Below are 19,426 nucleotides of genomic sequence, written 5' to 3'. Positions count from 1 at the left end.
TTCACAGACATCTTTAAAAACAATAAAAGATAATATTTACCCGCGGCTGTCGAGAATACGAACCCGGAAACTTCAAACTGTTATCACACGTCTGCGTATAGGTCACACAAGATACACGCACTCTCACCTGTTTACAAGAGACGATTCCCCTAAATGTGAAATATGTGACGAAATAAAAAATAATGTAAAAAATTTTTTAATTGACTGTCCACTTTTGCAAATGAACGAATTAGATTCAATATTCCTAACAACATCAACAAACTTTTAGGCACAGATGGTTACTATGACAATATCGCAAACTATTTAAAATGTATAGGGCTATATTATAGAATCTAAGTTATTGGAATTTTATACCTACACTGTGTTCTTAATTTTAGATACTTACTGTAACTATAGATAATAATATCGCTTATTATTTAAAACTCAGAATTATGTCATAGACTGTAAGTTATTGGAACTGTACTCCTACACTGTATTCCCGCTAATCACCTATTGGTGGATGCGGTAAATTTTTCAATAAAATAAACTAATTTTTTATACAAATAAAAATTTGTCATATTTTTAAAGTTTATAATCAATTAATTATATTATTTTCGTGGAGCAAAATATTTAATTGAATGTTGCGTTATTGTTTTTGAAGTATGAAAGCATTCGACATTTAATTTTCTTCTTGTTTCGTAATTTGACATTTTTTCTTTAAGTTGAATTTTATCTTTGTAAATATTTTTAAGTAGCTCTAAGCAATACAATAATTGCCGAACATCTAAACCTGAGTTTCATGAAAAAGTTCGTTTTAGGAATATGTTTTTCGCTTACCATATACATACTAGTTTAAGAAACCATTCTTACGTATATCGAAGTCACCAGATGGAAATCAGCTTACTCTACCCCCATCTAAAATCCCACATACAGAGACAGGTAGGTAAAGTATTTTAAGCTGATCGTATTTTTCTTATAATATTTTTTATTTGTAAATCCCATTTAAGGTGCCTGTCAATTTGTCGATAGTAATAGATAAATAGGATTTCTGGAGTTCCATCTTGGACGTAGATTGTTTTAACTGGAATGCTCGGAGTTTGATCAGATCAGGACAAAAAAATTATTATGGGATTACTTCAAAAAATGGCATTTATCGTGTTATACTAATGCGCATGGTATAGGTTAACAATTGGTATAGGTATAACTCAGAGATAGAGTACGAAATGAAGACACATTGAGAGAGCGAGGCGTTCAAGACGTAGTGAGATGGACAAGAGCACGACGATGCATTAGTGATGTTGAAAAAGTAACTATTCGTTACAAAGTACTCGTTACTTACGAATACCGAAAGTAACGATTACTATACAGAGAAGCAAATCGTTACTTTGATTACTCCAATTACTTCGTTACTTCGAAACAATCGTATCAGAGCGAGTAACGACTATTGTATCTACTTTGATTACTCTGATTACTTTGTACCAATCGTATCAGAGCGAGAGCGAGTAACGACTATTGTACCTACTTTGATTACTTTGATTACTCTGATTACTTCGTACCAATCGTATCAGAGCGAGTAACGACTACGACTATTGTAGTTGTTATATCGGAATACTACAAAATACCTACCTACCTACTGAGAAATACGATTCTCGATATCATTACCACTACTCAAATACAAAAGTAACAAAAGTAATCATAGTACCTAATCAAAGTAACGAACACTGTAAAAAATTATTACTGTATACAAAATACCTACCTACTGAGAACTACGATTCTCGATATAATTACCGGTACTCAAATACAAAAGTAATCATAGTTATCAAAGTAACGAATACTGTAAATGATTACTTTATACAAAATAACGATTTGTAACGAATACTCGAAAGTAACTATAATTAACATCACTACGGCGCATGTGGAGAGACCACGTAGATCGGAAGAACCCTGAACGTATGGCGCAATGGGCGAAGACACAGGAGCCCAACACCAAGCGACCCCTAGGAAGACCCAAAAAACGATAGTACGAGAGCTGAAGCTCCGGATCACAGCAGAGACTGTAACAGAACAAACAGGACATAGTCCTATTACAAAAAGAAGAATTTTTAAATTTTGCTTAACTATATTTTGATAAGAAATAAAATACACATTGTTTTATGCAAATACTTATTTCTTACCTATTCCAGCAAATTTCGTAGCAGCATACACTGGCCATTGGGGATAAGCTTCCAAACCACATACAGAAGCACTCACAGCAATCACGGCTTCATTCCCTGACTTGTATTTGTTTAAATAATGGTCCATTCCCAAGATCATACCATGAATAGTCCCAAGCTAAAAGTTGAACAATTATTTAATACGCCACAAAGCTATACAGGGTGTTTGGTAAGGAATGGGCCATAGATTAACCGTAGATTCCTGAAGTTAAAATAGGTCGCTTACGTCAATACGAAAGTTGATAATAACCGAAATACAGGGTGTCAAAGTTAAACTTTTGATAAAACTGACAGGCATGGGAGAACAAAAAGGAATTTGCTAAATAGGGGTTGTTGGGACGAGAAAATTGATTTTTCGACCAAAAATTATATATTGCCCAGAGGGCACCACCTACGTCATCCAGCCCTCATTTAATACGTTAAAGTTTTTTATCCCCCACTCTATCTAATTTTAAGGTCTAAACTTTTGATTTTACTTCAAAAAGGTACACTACATTCATCTCGCTAAACTCAACTGTTTTAGAGATAAACGCATTTTAAATATACGATGCAAAATTCATTTTTTTGCATTTCATTGTAGTTACTACAAACCATTTGATATATTCTTGTTATACTTGGCAGCAAGTATAGATACTATAATATGCCCTACTAAATTATGTTAAACAAACGTTTCTGGCTACTACAAAAGAGGTGTACGACGGGGGAAAGTGAATGGTGGACCCTTTCCAAATTCTACGCCACTGGCGGAATTGCTATTTTAGTGCAGGTTTTGGATTTTCCAATCGTTTGCATGTAAATAATACTCTTCATTCGTAACGATAAAGCTATTGGTTTTCGAGATATTTGAAGCTAAAAACGAAGGAGCATAATACGTTTGTCAAAATAACTGTGCCTTTTCATTTTTAACTTCAAATACGCCTCTGGTAATAGCCAGAAACGATTATGTAACATAATTTAGTAAGGTGTACAGTCTTTCACTTTTAGTCGAGGAAATGAAGCATTTTGGCTCGCAATTTTTTCGTCCAGCATGGATTTACTTGAAATTTTAACAGAAGGTAGTAAATAGCACAAGAATCATTTTCTATATCATGCCGCTGTACGCTAAAACCTTGGGGGTGGTTGCCACCCCATCTCGGGGGTGGCAATTTTTTATTACACTTTAACCATGTAAATCGATGTAAAGACTCATTCTAAGAAAAAAATGATTTATACATTTTCTTCGTAAAACTAATATTTTTCGAGTTATTCGCGCTTGAATGTAGCAGTTTTTCGTCGAAAAAATCGACTTTTTTAGAAGGTTTTTTGAGAATACTTCGAAAAATATGCATTTAATCAAAAAAACTGCAGATACCAAAATTGTACCTTTTAATGACACAAACTAAATTATTTTTCTATAATACCTTTAAGACTAATACAAACCGAGATACGGCATGTTAAAGTTAGCTTTTTTCGTCAAATGCATAATTTGAAATATTCAAAGCCAAATAACGGAAAAAATTTGCATTTTTCGAAGAAAACTAAAATTATCTTTTTTCAAGTAAACAATTAAAAATTTCAAAAAATAATAATAAAAAATTTCTAGCATGAAAATAGAGCGATTTATGATCAAAAGAATGTCGGTACCTGCTTTTCTCTACGAAAAAATCAATGAAAATAACCCACTAACTACCCTACTAATTAAAAACTGGTCTTTACCTTTCTGTAATTCCTTGTATATTTGTATTGTCAATATACCCAAGAAGTTTGACCTATTTAAAAAGCCTAATTTTAGTAAAATTGGAGTTTAAAGAAAAATTGATTTTTTGCAATTTCGTATTTTTCACCTTTTACTTCAAAATATCTCCGAAAATACTGGAAATACGAAAAAAATGATAAACTACTAAATTGTAGATTTAATAACTAAAATTATATTGTCCATATATTTTCGTTATAGGGAACAGTTAGCGAGATATAGCTATTTAAAACCTCTATTTACGAGCAAACACCCCCTTATTTGAACCCTTTAAACCCACCCAATTAAAAAGTAAGGGATCTAACGGAATTTATTTTACACAGTCTTATAGTTCTTTAAAAATACTACAAAATCATTTACGAAGAAACTTTTTATCGACAAAAATGAAGGAGCTATGTATATAAAACAAATTTTTTTTTCGAAATATTCGAATAGACCGCTTATGGAACATTTTCAATGCATGTATAATACCACATAACTGGTTCGTATACTGGAAGATGACTTAAAAACTATTTGTATTTGTACTTCTACATATTTGTAAATTCGTATTTTTGTGTAAATAAATGTTTTTGTAATTCATTAATTCAATTTTTTTTCTGTATAGATCTATTAAATTATCTACTTGTAAAAATTGTAATGTTCTTAATGAAATATTATGATATTACATCCTAAAGCATAAAACAATCATTATTTTTCGCCAATCAAAACCAAATTTTACCCATATTAAAGTTTACAACGTTTTTATATAATTTTTGACAATAAGGGGTAGTTTACACCCCTTAAAATAATCGACTCCCTTGAGCATGTTATAGAATATGAAGTACAGGGTGAGATGATCCTAATCACAATTTTTTATGTAAATCGATGCAAGCCGAAATTATTCTTTTAGGATAAGTGATTTTTTATATATAGCTCCAAGAAGGGTGGTTTTAAGGGTTAAAATATTATGATAGTATATCTTAAAGCATAAAACACTCATTATGTAACTAATTAGAAACAAATGTTGACAATATTAAAGTTTAAAATATTATTTTTTATAATTTTTTACAATTAGGGGTAGTTTTCACCCTTAAAAAACCACAAGCGTACAACGGCTCAATATAGAAAATGAACTAGAGGGTGAAATGAGCCTATTCTCAAATTTTTGTACAAATCGATGCTGGACGAAAAAATTGCGAGGTTTTGCCATTTTTTCAGCTTCATTTCTTCGACTATTTCTGCCAAGTATCATAGGGATATATCAAATAGTTTTAAAGTACCAGGTACATAATATATTTCTTAAAGTTTTAAATAAAGAATAAATTAGTAAAAAAAATATACTATAAAACTATTTGATATATCCGTGTCATACTTGGCAGAACGTGTAGGTACTATAAATACACCCTACTAAATTATGTTAAATAATCGCGTCTGGTTACTACCAAAGGCGTACGACAGGGGAACGTGAATGGTTGACTCTTTCCAAATTCTACGCCACTGACGAAATTGCTATTTTAGCACAATTTTTAGATTCTACAATACTTTCTCTGCAAATAATATACTATTCATTCGCAACGATAAAGTCTTTAGTTTTCCAGATATTTGAAGTTAAAGATGAAAAAGCACAGTTATTTTGATTTATGTATTAGGACCCTTTGGTTGTAGCTTCAAATATCTCGAAAACTAATGGCTATAACCTTTTTGAAGTAAAAATTACAGGGAAATAAAAATTTTTATTTCAAAATTATGTAGAGTGGAGGATAAAAAATTGAACTTATTAAATTAGCGCTGAAAGACGCATGTGGCGCCCTCTGGGTAATATACAGGGTGAGGCAAATAAAGGGCCTATTAGAAATATCTCGAGAACTAATGGTAGCAGAATCATGAAAATTGGAATAAAGGGGTTTTGAAGGATGATATATTAAATGAAAATATTTTCATCTCTTTGCAACTTCCGGTTATACCGGAAGTTGCTTATAACTTCGTTTTTTTTATTGGGACACCCTGTATATTTTTACATTTTTGGATTCTCTTCAATGTCTTCTTTCTTAAAATATGAGATTTTGTAATATTATACAGGGTATTTTAGAAGATAATTACGTTTTTTTTTTTATTAATTTCGTAGCAACATTCACACTCTGTAGAATTGTAGTAGTTTGACATCTAAAACTCTGCTTACGTTCAAATGATTTTTAATATACTCTACTATTGTTAAGAATCATTAGTATAGCTAAATTTTTAATTTTAGTATACAGGGTTGGTCGAAACTCGGAATGAGTATTTTCTGAGTTTTCTTAAATGGAACACCCTGTATTTTAGTATTGTAATGAAATGATATTTTATGGTACTTTTTTATTTCTTGAGCATTCCCTATACCTAACTGCTTTAATTTGTGCTTAATTGTTAATCGCACCAACAATCTTAACCACGTAGGTATTTTGATAGCTAAACCATTATTGGCAATTTTAAGGACCAGTCTGGATTAATATGTATTTATTTTTGAAAAATTATTTGGGATTGAGTATTTTCACGGCCAACCTAATAAAATTTTACGTATTTTTTGTTGCAATTAATGTTTAGCTTGAATTACCAATAACTCGCAAATTAAAGCAATTAGGTATAGGGAATGCTTAAGAAATAAAAAAGTACTATAAAATATCATTTCACTACAATACAAAAATACAGGGTGTTCCATTTAAGAAAACTCAGAAAATACTCATTCCGAGTTTCGACCAACCCTGTATACTAAAATTAAAAATTTAGCTATACTAATCATTCTTAACAATAGTAGAGTATATTAAAAATCATTTGAACGTAAGCAGAGTTTTAGATGTCAAACTACTACAATTCTACAGGGTGTGAATATTGCTACGAAATTAATAAAAAAAAAAACGTAATTATCTTCTAAAATACCCTGTATAATATTACAAAACCTCATATTTTAAGAAAGAAGACATGGAGCAGAATCCATAAATGTAAAAATATACAGGGCGTCCCATTTAAAAAAACGATATTATAAGCAACTTCCGGTATAACCGGAAGTTGCAAAGAGATGAAAATATTTTCATTTAATAGATCATCCTTCAAAACCCCTTTATTCCAATTTTTATGATTCGGTTGCCTTTAGTTCTCGAGATATTTCTAATAGGCCAGTTATCTGCCTCACCCTATATAATTTTTGGTAGAAAATTTAGGCTGCTCTTCACAAAAAACCTCCACTTACCAAATTTCGTGTTATTATCCCATGCCTGTCAGGAAATATTCAAAAAGAAATAAAATAAAAGTTTAAATTCAACACCCTGTATTTCGGTTATTATCAACTTTTGTACAAAGATAAGTTAGCTTAAATCGACCTATTATAACTTCAGGTATCTACGGCTAAATTATGGCGCATTCTTTACCAAACACCCTGTAAAGTCCGTTCACTAACGGTAAAATATTGCAAAACCTGTAAATTTTAAAGAACCGCTTCGATTGACATCAAATTTGACATAGACATAGCTAACATGTCAAAGAATAAAAGTGATATTGTGCCGATGTGTACTTTTGCTCTGGGAGTGAGTTTCACCCCTTCTCGGGGGGTGAAAAAATATATAAGTTCAAAATAAGTCCGGAAATATGTAGATGAACTGACTAATTATTATAAACAACTTTTGTTCTACAGTATTTTTTAACCAAGTTAGTACTTTTCGAGTTATTTGCGAGTGAATTTGTTTACATTTCGACAAAAAAACACGTTTTATAGGGTTTTTCGCAAATAACTCAAAAAGTAAGTATTTTATCGAAAAAATCGTTCTCAGCGATAATATAGCCTATTATAAAAGTGAAAAAAATGATATAGGCGTAAGGTCTCTAGACCCAGTATAAGCAGAGTTGCAGCTAATGAAAAATAGGTTCATTCTCGTCAAATTCCAAGTCGAATATTTCACCAACTCTCTGCCAATTTTTTTCATGAATATTTTCAAGTAGGTATTACAATATTTTATAAACAATGCTTGTTTTTCTAAACTGTACTCGGACTCCCTTTTATAGTCCATCTCAGGTTTCCTGCTTTTGCTGTGAATAAGCTATTTCTATATATTGAGTACGTATATAGATCGTTTTTCAATAGAGCATTTATTATTATACCAAATAATACCAAATATATACTTATCAAAGAATGTAATTGCGATAAAGAGGACAGGTATTTAAAATTAAAAACTAATAATATCTTTTAAATACTTACAACATTAACGTCGACTGATTTTTTAAAAGCACCATCAGCTGCTAGACCAGCATTATTCATAAGAATGTCAATATTTCCAAAATTTTCTACGGTTTTTTTAAATGCATCTAAAAACAAAAACAGTTTTGGTATTAAGGGTTTTATAACCATCAATAATAGAAACTACAGAGAAAAAACATTGAATGACTGCAACTTTTACTATTAAGAACAACGTGATTTCATTTTTTTTTTATTTTTAGTGTCAAATTGCGATTTGATAATGTTCCCCAACATATAATTTAAAACAAGTAATTGGACTTCGTAAGTCCTAGGTTTTCACCCAAAGTAATCAAAAGTAGAACTGGAAGTCGATATTTGAACGCTTCGTGTAACTTTGCGTCGATAGATATACGATTTTACTAATTTTTAGTCATTTTAACTAATCTTTGGGTCACCATTGTTTAAACAGAAATAACTTCAAAACAGGAACTAAAGATTAAAAGTCAACTTTTCAATACGCTTCGATTGATGTGTTACATGTACTATTTCTGCGACTATAACGGCACTTCTGGTTAGAACTTTTTAAGCTGGAAATTATATAAAAACCAAAACCAAAATGTTTTCTCATCTTGCTAAGGCACGTCGCATGATATATCGCTTATACTATTTCGGTGACTTTAGAACAGTTCATACGGTTGCAACTCTAAAACCGGAAGTCCGATGTCAAATTTCTCATCTTTAATACCATCATTGGGTTATAAGCTTTCATTAGACACCTCATTTGTCATTATATCTGTATTAATAATGGAGGAGTTGTATTCGCGGACGGAAAGACAGATGAACAGACAGTCATGAAACCGGAAGTATATATTTGTTCTGTTCTTGCGAAGTAGTGTCGAATAATATATCACGTGTACTATTCCGGTGACTTTAAAACAGTACTTCTGGTCGCATTTCTAAAACCGGAAGTCCTACGTCAAATTTCGCACATTTAGTACCATCCTTGGATTATAAGCTTTCATTCGACACCTCAATTGTTATTCTACCTGGTATAGTGACGGAGGAATTATATTCGCAGTCGGACGGACAGACGGACAGACCGCCTAGGTCAAATTTCTCACATTTAGTACCATCCTTGCATTATAAGCTTTCATTTGACTCCTCATTTGTCATTCTGCCTAGTATAATGACGTAGGAGTTGTATTCGCGGTCGGACGGACCGACGGACAGACAACCTAGGTCAAATATCTCACCTTTAGTACCATCCTTGGATTATAAGCTTTCATTTGACACCTCATTTGTCATTCTACCTGGTATAACGATGGAGGAGTTATATTCGCGGTCGGACGGACCGACGGACAGACAGCCTAGGCCAAATATCTCACCTTTAGTACCATCCCTGGATTATAAGCTTTTATTTGACACCACATTTTTCATTCTACCTGGTATAATGACGGAGGAGTTATACTCGCGGTCGGACAGACCGACGAACAGACAGCCTAGGTCAAATATCTCACCTTTAGTACCATCCTTGGATTATAAGCTTTTATCTGACACCTCATTTGTCATTCTACCTGGTATAATGATGGAGGAGTTATATTCGTGGTCGGGCAGACCGACGGAGAGACAGCCTAGGTCAAATATCTCACCTTTACTACCATCCTTGGATTATAAGCTTTCATTTGACACCTCATTTGTCATTCTAGCTGGTATATTGAGGAGTTGTGATCACAGAGAGACAGACAGACAGACGGACAGACAGACGGACAGACGGACGTGGATAATTCAAAGTTTTCACATTTTTTCAAAATTGGGTGAAAACAACAAACATAATTTTCGTTTTCAGCACCATCAAAAACATAAAGTGTGACCAAAATTAGCCATTCACCACATCGTGGTCAGTACGTGTTTATTTTGGGGTGCGTACCACTAGCCTACTAGACTCACCACAACTATTAGGTAACCAAAATATACAAAGATACATATAACTAGAAGAACCGAAGTCATGAAAAAAAAAAGATTGTAGTTGAAGGCAATGTAGCGAGCAAAATATCCAGGGTCAAATGTTCAGCACGGTGTTTGGACAAAACAAAGGTCATGCCTGGTTACTCATTCTCCGAAAAAAAAACAACAGGCACATTAGAAAGATAATAATTCGCATTCTGTTGTTCCCGATGAAGTGACCAACAGTAATCACCCATTATATTGTTGTTCCAAAGTAACTGGTATCGTTTCTCCATCACCTTGATATCCTGGTGGAATCGTTCGCCTTGTTCTTCTCTCACATCACCCAGATCTTCAGGGAAAAATTCAAGATGGTTATACAAAAAGTGGATTTTGAGGCTCATTAGACGTCCCAAATCTTTAAACTTTCAAATAAATTAGCTACTAAAGCTCGAAGTTAGGGTCTTTAACATTACCTAAAAATTTGTTTCGAACTCTTTTGAATGCAGTCTAAGAGTCTTTATTAATAGCTTCTTCTTCTTAAAGTGTCTATCCGTTCCGGATGTTGGCGATCATCATGGCTATCTTGACTCTGTTTACCGCAGCTCGGAACAGTTCAGTGGTAGTCGTGTTATACCACTTACGTAAATTTTGAAGCCAGGAAATGCGTCGTCTTCCCGGTCCTCTTTTACCATTTACCTTTCCTTGGAGAATCAGTTGGAGAAGGCCGTAACGTTCTTGATTTCTCATTACATGTCCTAGATATTCTAATTTTTTTTTGTTTTTATGGTTATGAGAATTTCACACTCTTTCCCCATTCTACGCAGGACTTCCACATTGGTAATTCGGTCAACCCAGGATATAGGTAAGATGCGCCTATAACACAACATTTCGAAAGCCTCGAGCCGATTCATAGATGCAACAGTTCGTTTCCATGCTTCCATTCCGTAGAGCAGAACTGAGAATATGTAGCATTTCAACAGACGGTATTTTGTTTTTAATGCTATGTCTCGACTGTTGAAAATGGGTCTCATTCTAACGTATGCTGCTTTTACCCTTATTATTCGCTGTTTAATTTCTGTGGTCCCATTGGCTATTTGAATTCGTACCCAGATATGTATATTGCTCAACTCTTTCGATATTCTGTTGGTTGATTCTAAGTTGAGCGTTTAGTATTGGTTTCTTACCTATTGTCATAAATTTGGTCTTCTTTATGTTAAGAGCTAGTCCGTATCTGTTGCTAACTTCTGTTATACAATTTGTTAATATCTGTAAATCATTGAGATTATCGGCAAAAACTATGGTGTCATCTGTTTATCTAATGTTATTCAACCATTCACCATGTATTAATATCCCTTTGGCGCAACCGTCTAAAGCTTACTTAATTACCCATTCAGAGTAAATATTGAATAGTAGTGGAGATAAAATACAGCCCTGTCGTACTCCTCGTTCTATTGCAATTTTATCAGTTAACTGGTCTTCTATTTTAATTTTGGCCGTTTGATTGTAATAAATGTTTCTGATAATTCTTAGATCTTTGTTGTCAATTCCAATTTCTTGCATTAGAGTTATTAATTTGTCGTATTTTACTCTGTCAAATGCTTTCTGGAAATCTATAAAGCATACGTATATATCACAATTTACATCCCTGCATCTCTGAAATAGGACTTGCACAGCAAAAAGGGCCTCCGGTGTTCCCAGAGCATCACGAAATCCGAATTGTGTTCTTGTTAGTTGTTCCTCGCACTTTGTATATATTCGTTTGTGAATGAACTTTAGAAATGTTTTAAGTAAATGGCTCATAAGGCTTATAATTCTATAGTCTTCGCACTTTCTCGCATTGGGATTTTTGGAAGATTTATAAAAGTTGATTCTGGCCATTTTTGGGGAATTATGCCTGTGTCATATATATTGTTAAATATTTTTGTCAACCATTTTATGCCGTCGCGTCATAGTCCAAGTTTATTAATATATTTTAGTTAATTATACGAGACTTTTTCCTTAGTAGTCACCGTGGTTTGAAAGGTGGAGTCGAACATCATTTTACGAATATCTGGTCCAACACAAACACCTTTCAATTTGGCTTGTGATAGATGGGGAAACTTTCCACTCAAGTACTTGAAACATTCCCCATATTTAGGCAGGAACTTGACAAACTGTTTCATTAAGCCTAATTGATGTGTAGAGGTGGAAGGAGGATCTTTTTTGGATCTACAAAGGTTTTGTACAAAATGTTCTTCTCGCCAGGTGTAAAACATTTCTTAAGGGCCGTTGTTTTGTGGACCAGTGTTTACCTATTGCTCTACTAACTGTCTCATTCACTAATAAAGCATGGAACCTTTGAAAGTCCCTTTTGTTGACCAAGTAGCATGCAACCAACTTTTAAATCTCTACAGATCATCTAATTGTGAGCTGAATATCTAATTTTCTGTAGAATTCTATCAAGATTTTCATGTCTCTTTCATATGGACCGAATAAGCAATATAAAGTGAAGCCTAAGTACATGGAAGTGTTGCGAAGGATGCAGAAAGAAAAAGAACTTGCGCTTACTATTAAAAAGCGTAAACTGCAATACTTGGGACATATAATGAGGAGACAAAAGTACCAGCTACTACAATTAATTATTCAAGGAAAAATAATAGGTAAAAGATCCATTGGCAGAAGAAAACATTCATGGTTGAAGAATTTAAGAGATTGGTAAAAGTGCAGCAGCTGCCAATTATTTAGATCTACGGTATCAAAAATACGCATAGCCTTGATGATAGCCAAACTTCGGAACGAGGACGGCACCTGAAGAAGATAAGTGCTCCCATTGTGTAAGAGTACAGCTTTTAAGCTTGTTTTTGAAGAGTCTGTAAAAAGCCTCCAATCATGCTTATTATACTCAATAACAAAGACATTCATTAGACCACCAATATCATGACAGTAGACAAAATACCCTTCCTACCTAAAAAACTTAGTGAAAGAATGGTGGGTGATACAGCATTTTTAATATCATTTTCGGACTTAGCACACTAAAATACATAAGATATATAGAGCAGGCTGTATCGTCGCCCCCGTAAGGTAAATTATTCCGATCCGATTTTTTTAAACAAACTTACTCAAAAAGAGGTCCTCATAACAAATCCACAGGGTGCTGTGAGGTTTCGCGATCGGAAAATTGTTTAAACAATTTTTTTTAAACAAATTCACAAAAATAATTTTTTCGCTTTTAGATCACTGAGCAGAAAAGATCTCTTGTGATTTTTTAAAATTTATTATTGTCGAGTTATACGCGACTTAAAATTTGAAAAACTCGAAAATAGCCAGTCAATGCTTAATAACTCGGTTAAAAATTATTCTTGTAAAAGTCAAGAGTGACCTCATCAAAGTTTAAAGTCCCCCGCTACAAGATCTTGAAGAATTTTGCGTCATTATTGTATTATTAAGCGGTTATTTTTAATTGTTAAGAATGAGCGCTAAAAGCGTATTAGGCCGATGCCACATTATGCGTTTTGACCGGATGCAGTGAAAACGCATCCGTTTCCAACGCAGCCGGACCGACCTGTCACACTATGCGTTTAGTCTGGTGCAATTTGTAAGCGCGTACCGATGACTCAAAACGCATCCGTTTCCAACGCAACCGGACCGATCTGTCACACTATGCGTTTTCACCGGATGCGGCGGAAACGCATCCGGTCAAAAGGCATAATGTGGCATCGGCCTTAGGCGGCCGTCAATAGTGAGTGCGAAAGTGACGCACCATTCAGGCCGTCCAATGGTGCACTCACTTTCACTCGCAAGTTTTACGCTGTTAGCGCTCGCTCATTATTCATAATCTAAAATTACAACTCAGTAATAAAATAATGACAAACATTTCTTCAGGATATTGTAGGCTTTAAACTTTGATTTGGTCACTTTCTGACTTTCATAATAGTAATTTTTAATCGAATTATTAAGCCTTAAAAATGGTCATTTTCGCATTTTTCAAATTTTAAATCGCGTATAACTCGACAACAATAATTCTAGAGAAAAATCACAAGATAACTTATTTACTCAGAATGGCCCAAGAACTCTAAAAAAGTCTGAAGTGAAAAAATTATTTTTTTAAATTTATATAAAAAAAATTGTTTAAACAATTTTCCGACCGCGGCACCTTCCGACACCCTGTGGATTTGTTATAAGGACCTCTTTTTGAGTAAGTTTGTGCAAAAAAACGAATCGGAATAATTTACCTAACGGGGGCGACGAGACAGCTTGCTCTAATATTATCAAAAAAGTTTTTTCATCGTTAGCCTGTGTAATTGGACAGCAACAGTCAAATATCAATTTTATGATATACGCCACTACATCCTTACGAAGGAAAACAATGTACACTTAGTAGAGAATCCGATATAAGGTCGACCTTCAGCTATCTGTTTAACGGATAAAAATTATTGGATATGCAATTAAGCATACCTATTAACAATAATTACAAAACGGTTTGAACTTGAATTTAGGTTGGGGTGGCGATTGGGCTATGCTGGTCTATTACGCAATCGAATTTAAAGCGGACTGTATGGAAATAATAACAAAAAAATTCTTACCTTATTTTAACTGGTAGGTCGAGAAGTCTTCAGTTATTAGTAAGGTGAAGGAAGGAGGGAGAAAGGGTTAATTTATTTTTTACTATAACTGAAACCGGCGTTTTTTGGCGACACTTGATAACTACAGGAAACGACTTAACAATTCAATTTGTTCTTACTTACTGACAACCACGACTAGTTAGTACTAACGAAAGGTAATTAAAGAGAAAACAAAAAATTTAGTACAATATCTGGGCAAGAAAATAGGCCAGGTACTTCGAATGAAATAAATTTAATGAGGCCAAAACATCCTGCCCCCCGAGTTTATTTTTAAAATAAACGAAAAATCAACGAAAACTAATTTAATTTTAATATGCTAAGTCTGCACATGAACCCATCACCCTAAACTAAAATTTTAACTATCAAATAAAATAAAAAAATCCTCTCCAGTTTATTGACTGGGTAGAGGACACAGTTTAACGACTGGGCGCATGTAACTACCGTGCTTGGTTCGCACTTTTACGATTCGAACAATCCCATCTTTTCCAGGATACAAAGTCTCTATGACTGCCAGAGGCCACTGTAAAGGTGGGATAGTTTCATTTTTTATTATAACTACCATTCCCTCTTTGGGAGGGTTCGAGTTAGTGTTCCATTTTAAACGAGACTGCATAGAAGACAAATATTCTGAATGCCATCTTTTCCAATAATGTTGAACAATGCAATCTAATAATTTATATCTTTTCAAAGTACTCATATTTTTATCAAGATCAATATCCATCGAGGGTAATGACACTAAAGGTTCTGTACATAAAAAATGCGATGGAGTCAGCGCGACTGGATTTTCAGGGTCGTTACTTTGAACACAAAGAGGACGCGAATTCAAAAGACACTCGATTTGTGTCAGAACAGTTAAAAATTCTTCGTAAGTAAGGATTTGATTCCCCACAACTCTATTTAAATGAAGTTTTACACTTTTTATATTGCTTTCCCAAATACCACCGAAGTGACTGCCATAAGGTACGTTCATTTTCCAAGAAATTTTGGTATTATTAAGTTCCTGTTGGAATGCATCTTTATAAGTTTTTGAAGTAGTTAATTGATATATTTCATCGAGGACTCTCTTGGCACCCACAAAATTTGTGCCATTATCTGAATATAAAACCTTACAATTTCCACGACGAGATAAAAATCTTTTGAAAGTGGCTAAGAAACAATCTGTAGAGAGCGAGGAGGCTAATTCAAGATGTATGGCTTTCGTACTTAGACAAACAAACAAACATACGTAAGCCTTTTGAGTTTTTACGCCACGATATTTTCCTATAGTAATGGAAAACGCACCAGTATAATCTACACCAGTGTGTAAAAAGGCTTTTGCCTGATTGACTCTTACGGCGGGTAAGTCAGCCATCATAGGATAGGTAAGTTTAGGATTAAGACGAAAACAACGATTACATCTCCAAATTCTATTTCTGATGGCCTGACGACTAGATAGTATCCAATAATTTGTTCTCAGAAGATTTTGCAACAAATACGCTCCAGCATGTAAATGCAATTTATGGAAATAATCTATTAACAAAATGGTTAAAGGATCGGCTTTGGGCAACAAAATCGGATGTTTTTGTTCAAAACTACATTGGGAGTTGGACAAACGTCCACCTACTCTAATTATTCCATTTTCAATAAATGGATTCAAACGACGTATGGAAGATTTTACAACGAGATTTTGAGAAAGGGCTTTATATTCTTCAGAAAAATGCTTTTGCTGGACAGCTCGAATTAATTCAATTTCTGCAATTTTTAAATCAAATAGAGATATCCGTTTATTTAAAGACAATTTTCTAAGAAATCTCAATACGTATACTGTGGAATTTAAAAGTTTCGACCAACTGGAAAAATATTCAATAAGAGTATACAGCGGAGAAATTACACGAGTGACATTACCAAAGAAGGTTTGTGATCTATATTCAGAATCACAAATCATAATTTCCTGTCCGTTGACAGACTGAATAGGCCAATATTCTGGCTCCAACAGTAACCAATTTGGACCAGTAAACCATGTGGAATGGTTGACTAACGAAGAAGGAAACAAACCTCGAGAGGCGCAATCAACAACATTTTCCTTTCCAGGAACAAAAAACCAATACTCTGACGGAACCATCTTATGAATTGTAACAACTCTATTTTGAACAAATATTTTGAGATTTTTCTCTGAGGACTTTATCCAATTTAATACAATCATGGAATCACTTAAGGCAAAAATTTTATCAATATTATGTCTAGGAGAATAAGTTTCAATAGCATGTGAAAGAAGCTTTGAGAGAAGAAGCGCTCCACAAAGCTCTAATCGAGGAAGAGTTATTTTAGACATTGGAGATACTTTAGATTGAGAGTACAGTAAAGTAACTTTAACTTGACCTGTACAATTAACAACCCTGGAATAAACAATGGCTGCGTATCCAGCAGCACTTGCGTCTGAAAATCCTACAAAAGACAACGACGAATTAGGAGTAACTGCTATATGGCGTGGAATTTGTATTTTGTATAGGACATGAAATTCATTTTGAAACTTTTCCCATGCTATTTCGATTTCTTTTGGTACGGTACTATCCCAATCTACCTTTAGAGTCCAAAGTTTCTTTATCCAAATTTTAAGCAAGAGGGTTATAGGAGATAGGAATCCCAAGGGATCAAACATACGAGCAACAAGTGAGAGCATGTTTCTTTTTGTACAACGGGTCGATGAGGGTATTTCTAACCCAAAACTAAAATTGTCACATTTTTCTTCCCATTGCAATCCTAACACTTTGGAGACTGACTTATCAAATTGTTTGGTTTTGACCAATTGAAGGGGTTCGGGGATTGTCGATAGTAGATCGTTCGAGTTCGACATCCATTTGGTTAATTTAAAACCACCTTTTTGAAACAAATTCACTAACTGAGTGTGTGTAACTATAGCTTCAGAAACATTTGGAAAACTGCTAATAAAATCGTCTACATACATATCTCTTAAAATTGGGATGATAGCATCAGGAAAACTTTTAGATTCGTCATTACATAATTGTTTTATTACCCTGAGACTAAGATATGGTGAGGCTTTTACTCCAAAAGTTAAAGTATTTAATTGGAAAATAGAAATAGGATCATTGGTATCAAATCTCCACAAAACTCTTTGAAACGAACAATGAGATTCAACCACTTTAACCTGCCTATACATTTGTTTCAAATCAGCGACAATTGCGATTGGAAAAAGACGAAAATTCAACAATATTGTGGTAGGATTATTTTGTAATTTTGGACCTTTATAAAGAATTTCATTTAATGACGGTCCTTTACTAGTTTTCATAGAGGCATCAAAGACTATTCTACAAGGAGTGGAAGGGCTATCTGATTTAAAAACACAATGATGGGGAATATAATACGACAACGAATCAATGGTTTGAATGGGAACTAAACTCATGTGCTTTTGGTCTAAATAGTCTTGAAAGATATCACAGTAAAGTTTTCTAAGTTCTGGGTTTGGTGCTAGGCGATTTTCTAAGGACAACAATCTATTTTTAGCAAGAACAAAAGAATCACCCAGTACATTAGGATCATTTTGGAACGGCAATGAAACTGTGTATCTACCATCTGCATCTCTACATACATTTTGTAAAAATAAATTTTCACAAATTTCATCTTCTGATGAACTATTAGTAACAGTGGGCAAATCCTCTAATTCATACATTCTTTCGACCAAGGAATCTAAATTCAACAAAGGGTTACAGACGAAAGACAAATATGTGTGGATTTTTTCAAAATTTGGTGCAGCTGAGCCCATGACTACATAACCTAAACTAGTCTCAATAGCTGATAGAGAATCTTCGCATGACACTCTATTACAACCAATGATATTTGAAAAGACAGATAAGCCTAAAATACCATCTATCTTGCCAGGAAAAAAGAAATTCGGGTCAGCTAATTTCAAGTGTTCTATACTGTTAATACAGTCTTTGTCAACTGGTTGATCTGGCAACTTATTAGAGATTGTGTCTATAAGCAACACTTCTATAGGATATTGTATTTTTTTATCAAAATGGGAAAAGATAACAATGTTGGTTTTACCTACTATCGGGGTGGTTGATCCTCCTATACCAGAAACTGTCAAATTTAATTTCGAATAACTTAGGCCTAATTTTCGGGAACAATCAAAAGTAAGAAAATTAGCAGAAGAACCACTATCTAACAAAAATCTAACCTTGTGAGCACTACCCCATTTATCAACAACTTTAACCATTATTGTCCCAAACAGACTAACAGAACTCGATTCTGATTCATTTGGGATATTTTTAGAATGGCGGACATGTAAACTAGAAGGATTATCAGAAGAACCAGAGGTAGGCTCAGTACTAGTGGAGGGAAATGGAACATTCTCATTAGGCCGAGTAGTATTTGGCTTATGCAACTTGGAATGGTGCCTAGCTTTGCACACAACACAAGAAAATTTTGACGGACAATTGGATACTCGATGCTTTGAAGAAAAACAATTTAAACATAAATTATTTTCCTTCACTAATTTAAATCTGGATTCAAATGGTAGCCCTAAAAAGTGCTTACAGTCTTTAATTAAATGTGGGCCTTTTTTACAAACAACACAATCTATGGAGGAATACGTATTCTGTTCTTGCAAATGAAACGATTTGTTCGGTTTTTGAAACGAAAAATTATTTTTGGAATTCCTTGATCTATCATTTTTAATAAGAGATTTACTACGTTGGCGTAAAAATTTCAATAAATCATCATAAGCGGGTAAATCATTATTATTTCTTATTAAATCAAATGAATCTATGGT

General features: G+C 33.8%; 1 protein-coding gene across 3 annotated transcripts in view; it reads right to left on the bottom strand.

Moving 5' to 3' along the window:
• Positions 1-19,426, bottom strand: part of LOC126890523 (15-hydroxyprostaglandin dehydrogenase [NAD(+)]-like) — a 136,654-nt gene that overhangs the window by 27,087 nt on the left and 90,141 nt on the right. For all 3 annotated transcript variants that reach the window (XM_050659528.1, XM_050659527.1, XM_050659526.1), the window contains exons 4-5: positions 8,129-8,235; positions 2,154-2,310 (exon numbers count right to left, since the gene is read on the bottom strand). In XM_050659528.1, coding sequence (XP_050515485.1) covers positions 2,154-2,310; positions 8,129-8,235 — 264 coding nt within the window. The remainder of the gene's footprint in view (positions 1-2,153; positions 2,311-8,128; positions 8,236-19,426) is intronic.

Source organism: Diabrotica virgifera, chromosome 8 (genome assembly GCF_917563875.1).
Source record: "Diabrotica virgifera virgifera chromosome 8, PGI_DIABVI_V3a".
Taxonomy (NCBI): domain Eukaryota; kingdom Metazoa; phylum Arthropoda; class Insecta; order Coleoptera; family Chrysomelidae; genus Diabrotica; species Diabrotica virgifera.
Note: the sequence above shows the minus strand (reverse complement) of the source record. Positions and strands in the feature narration are given on the sequence as shown.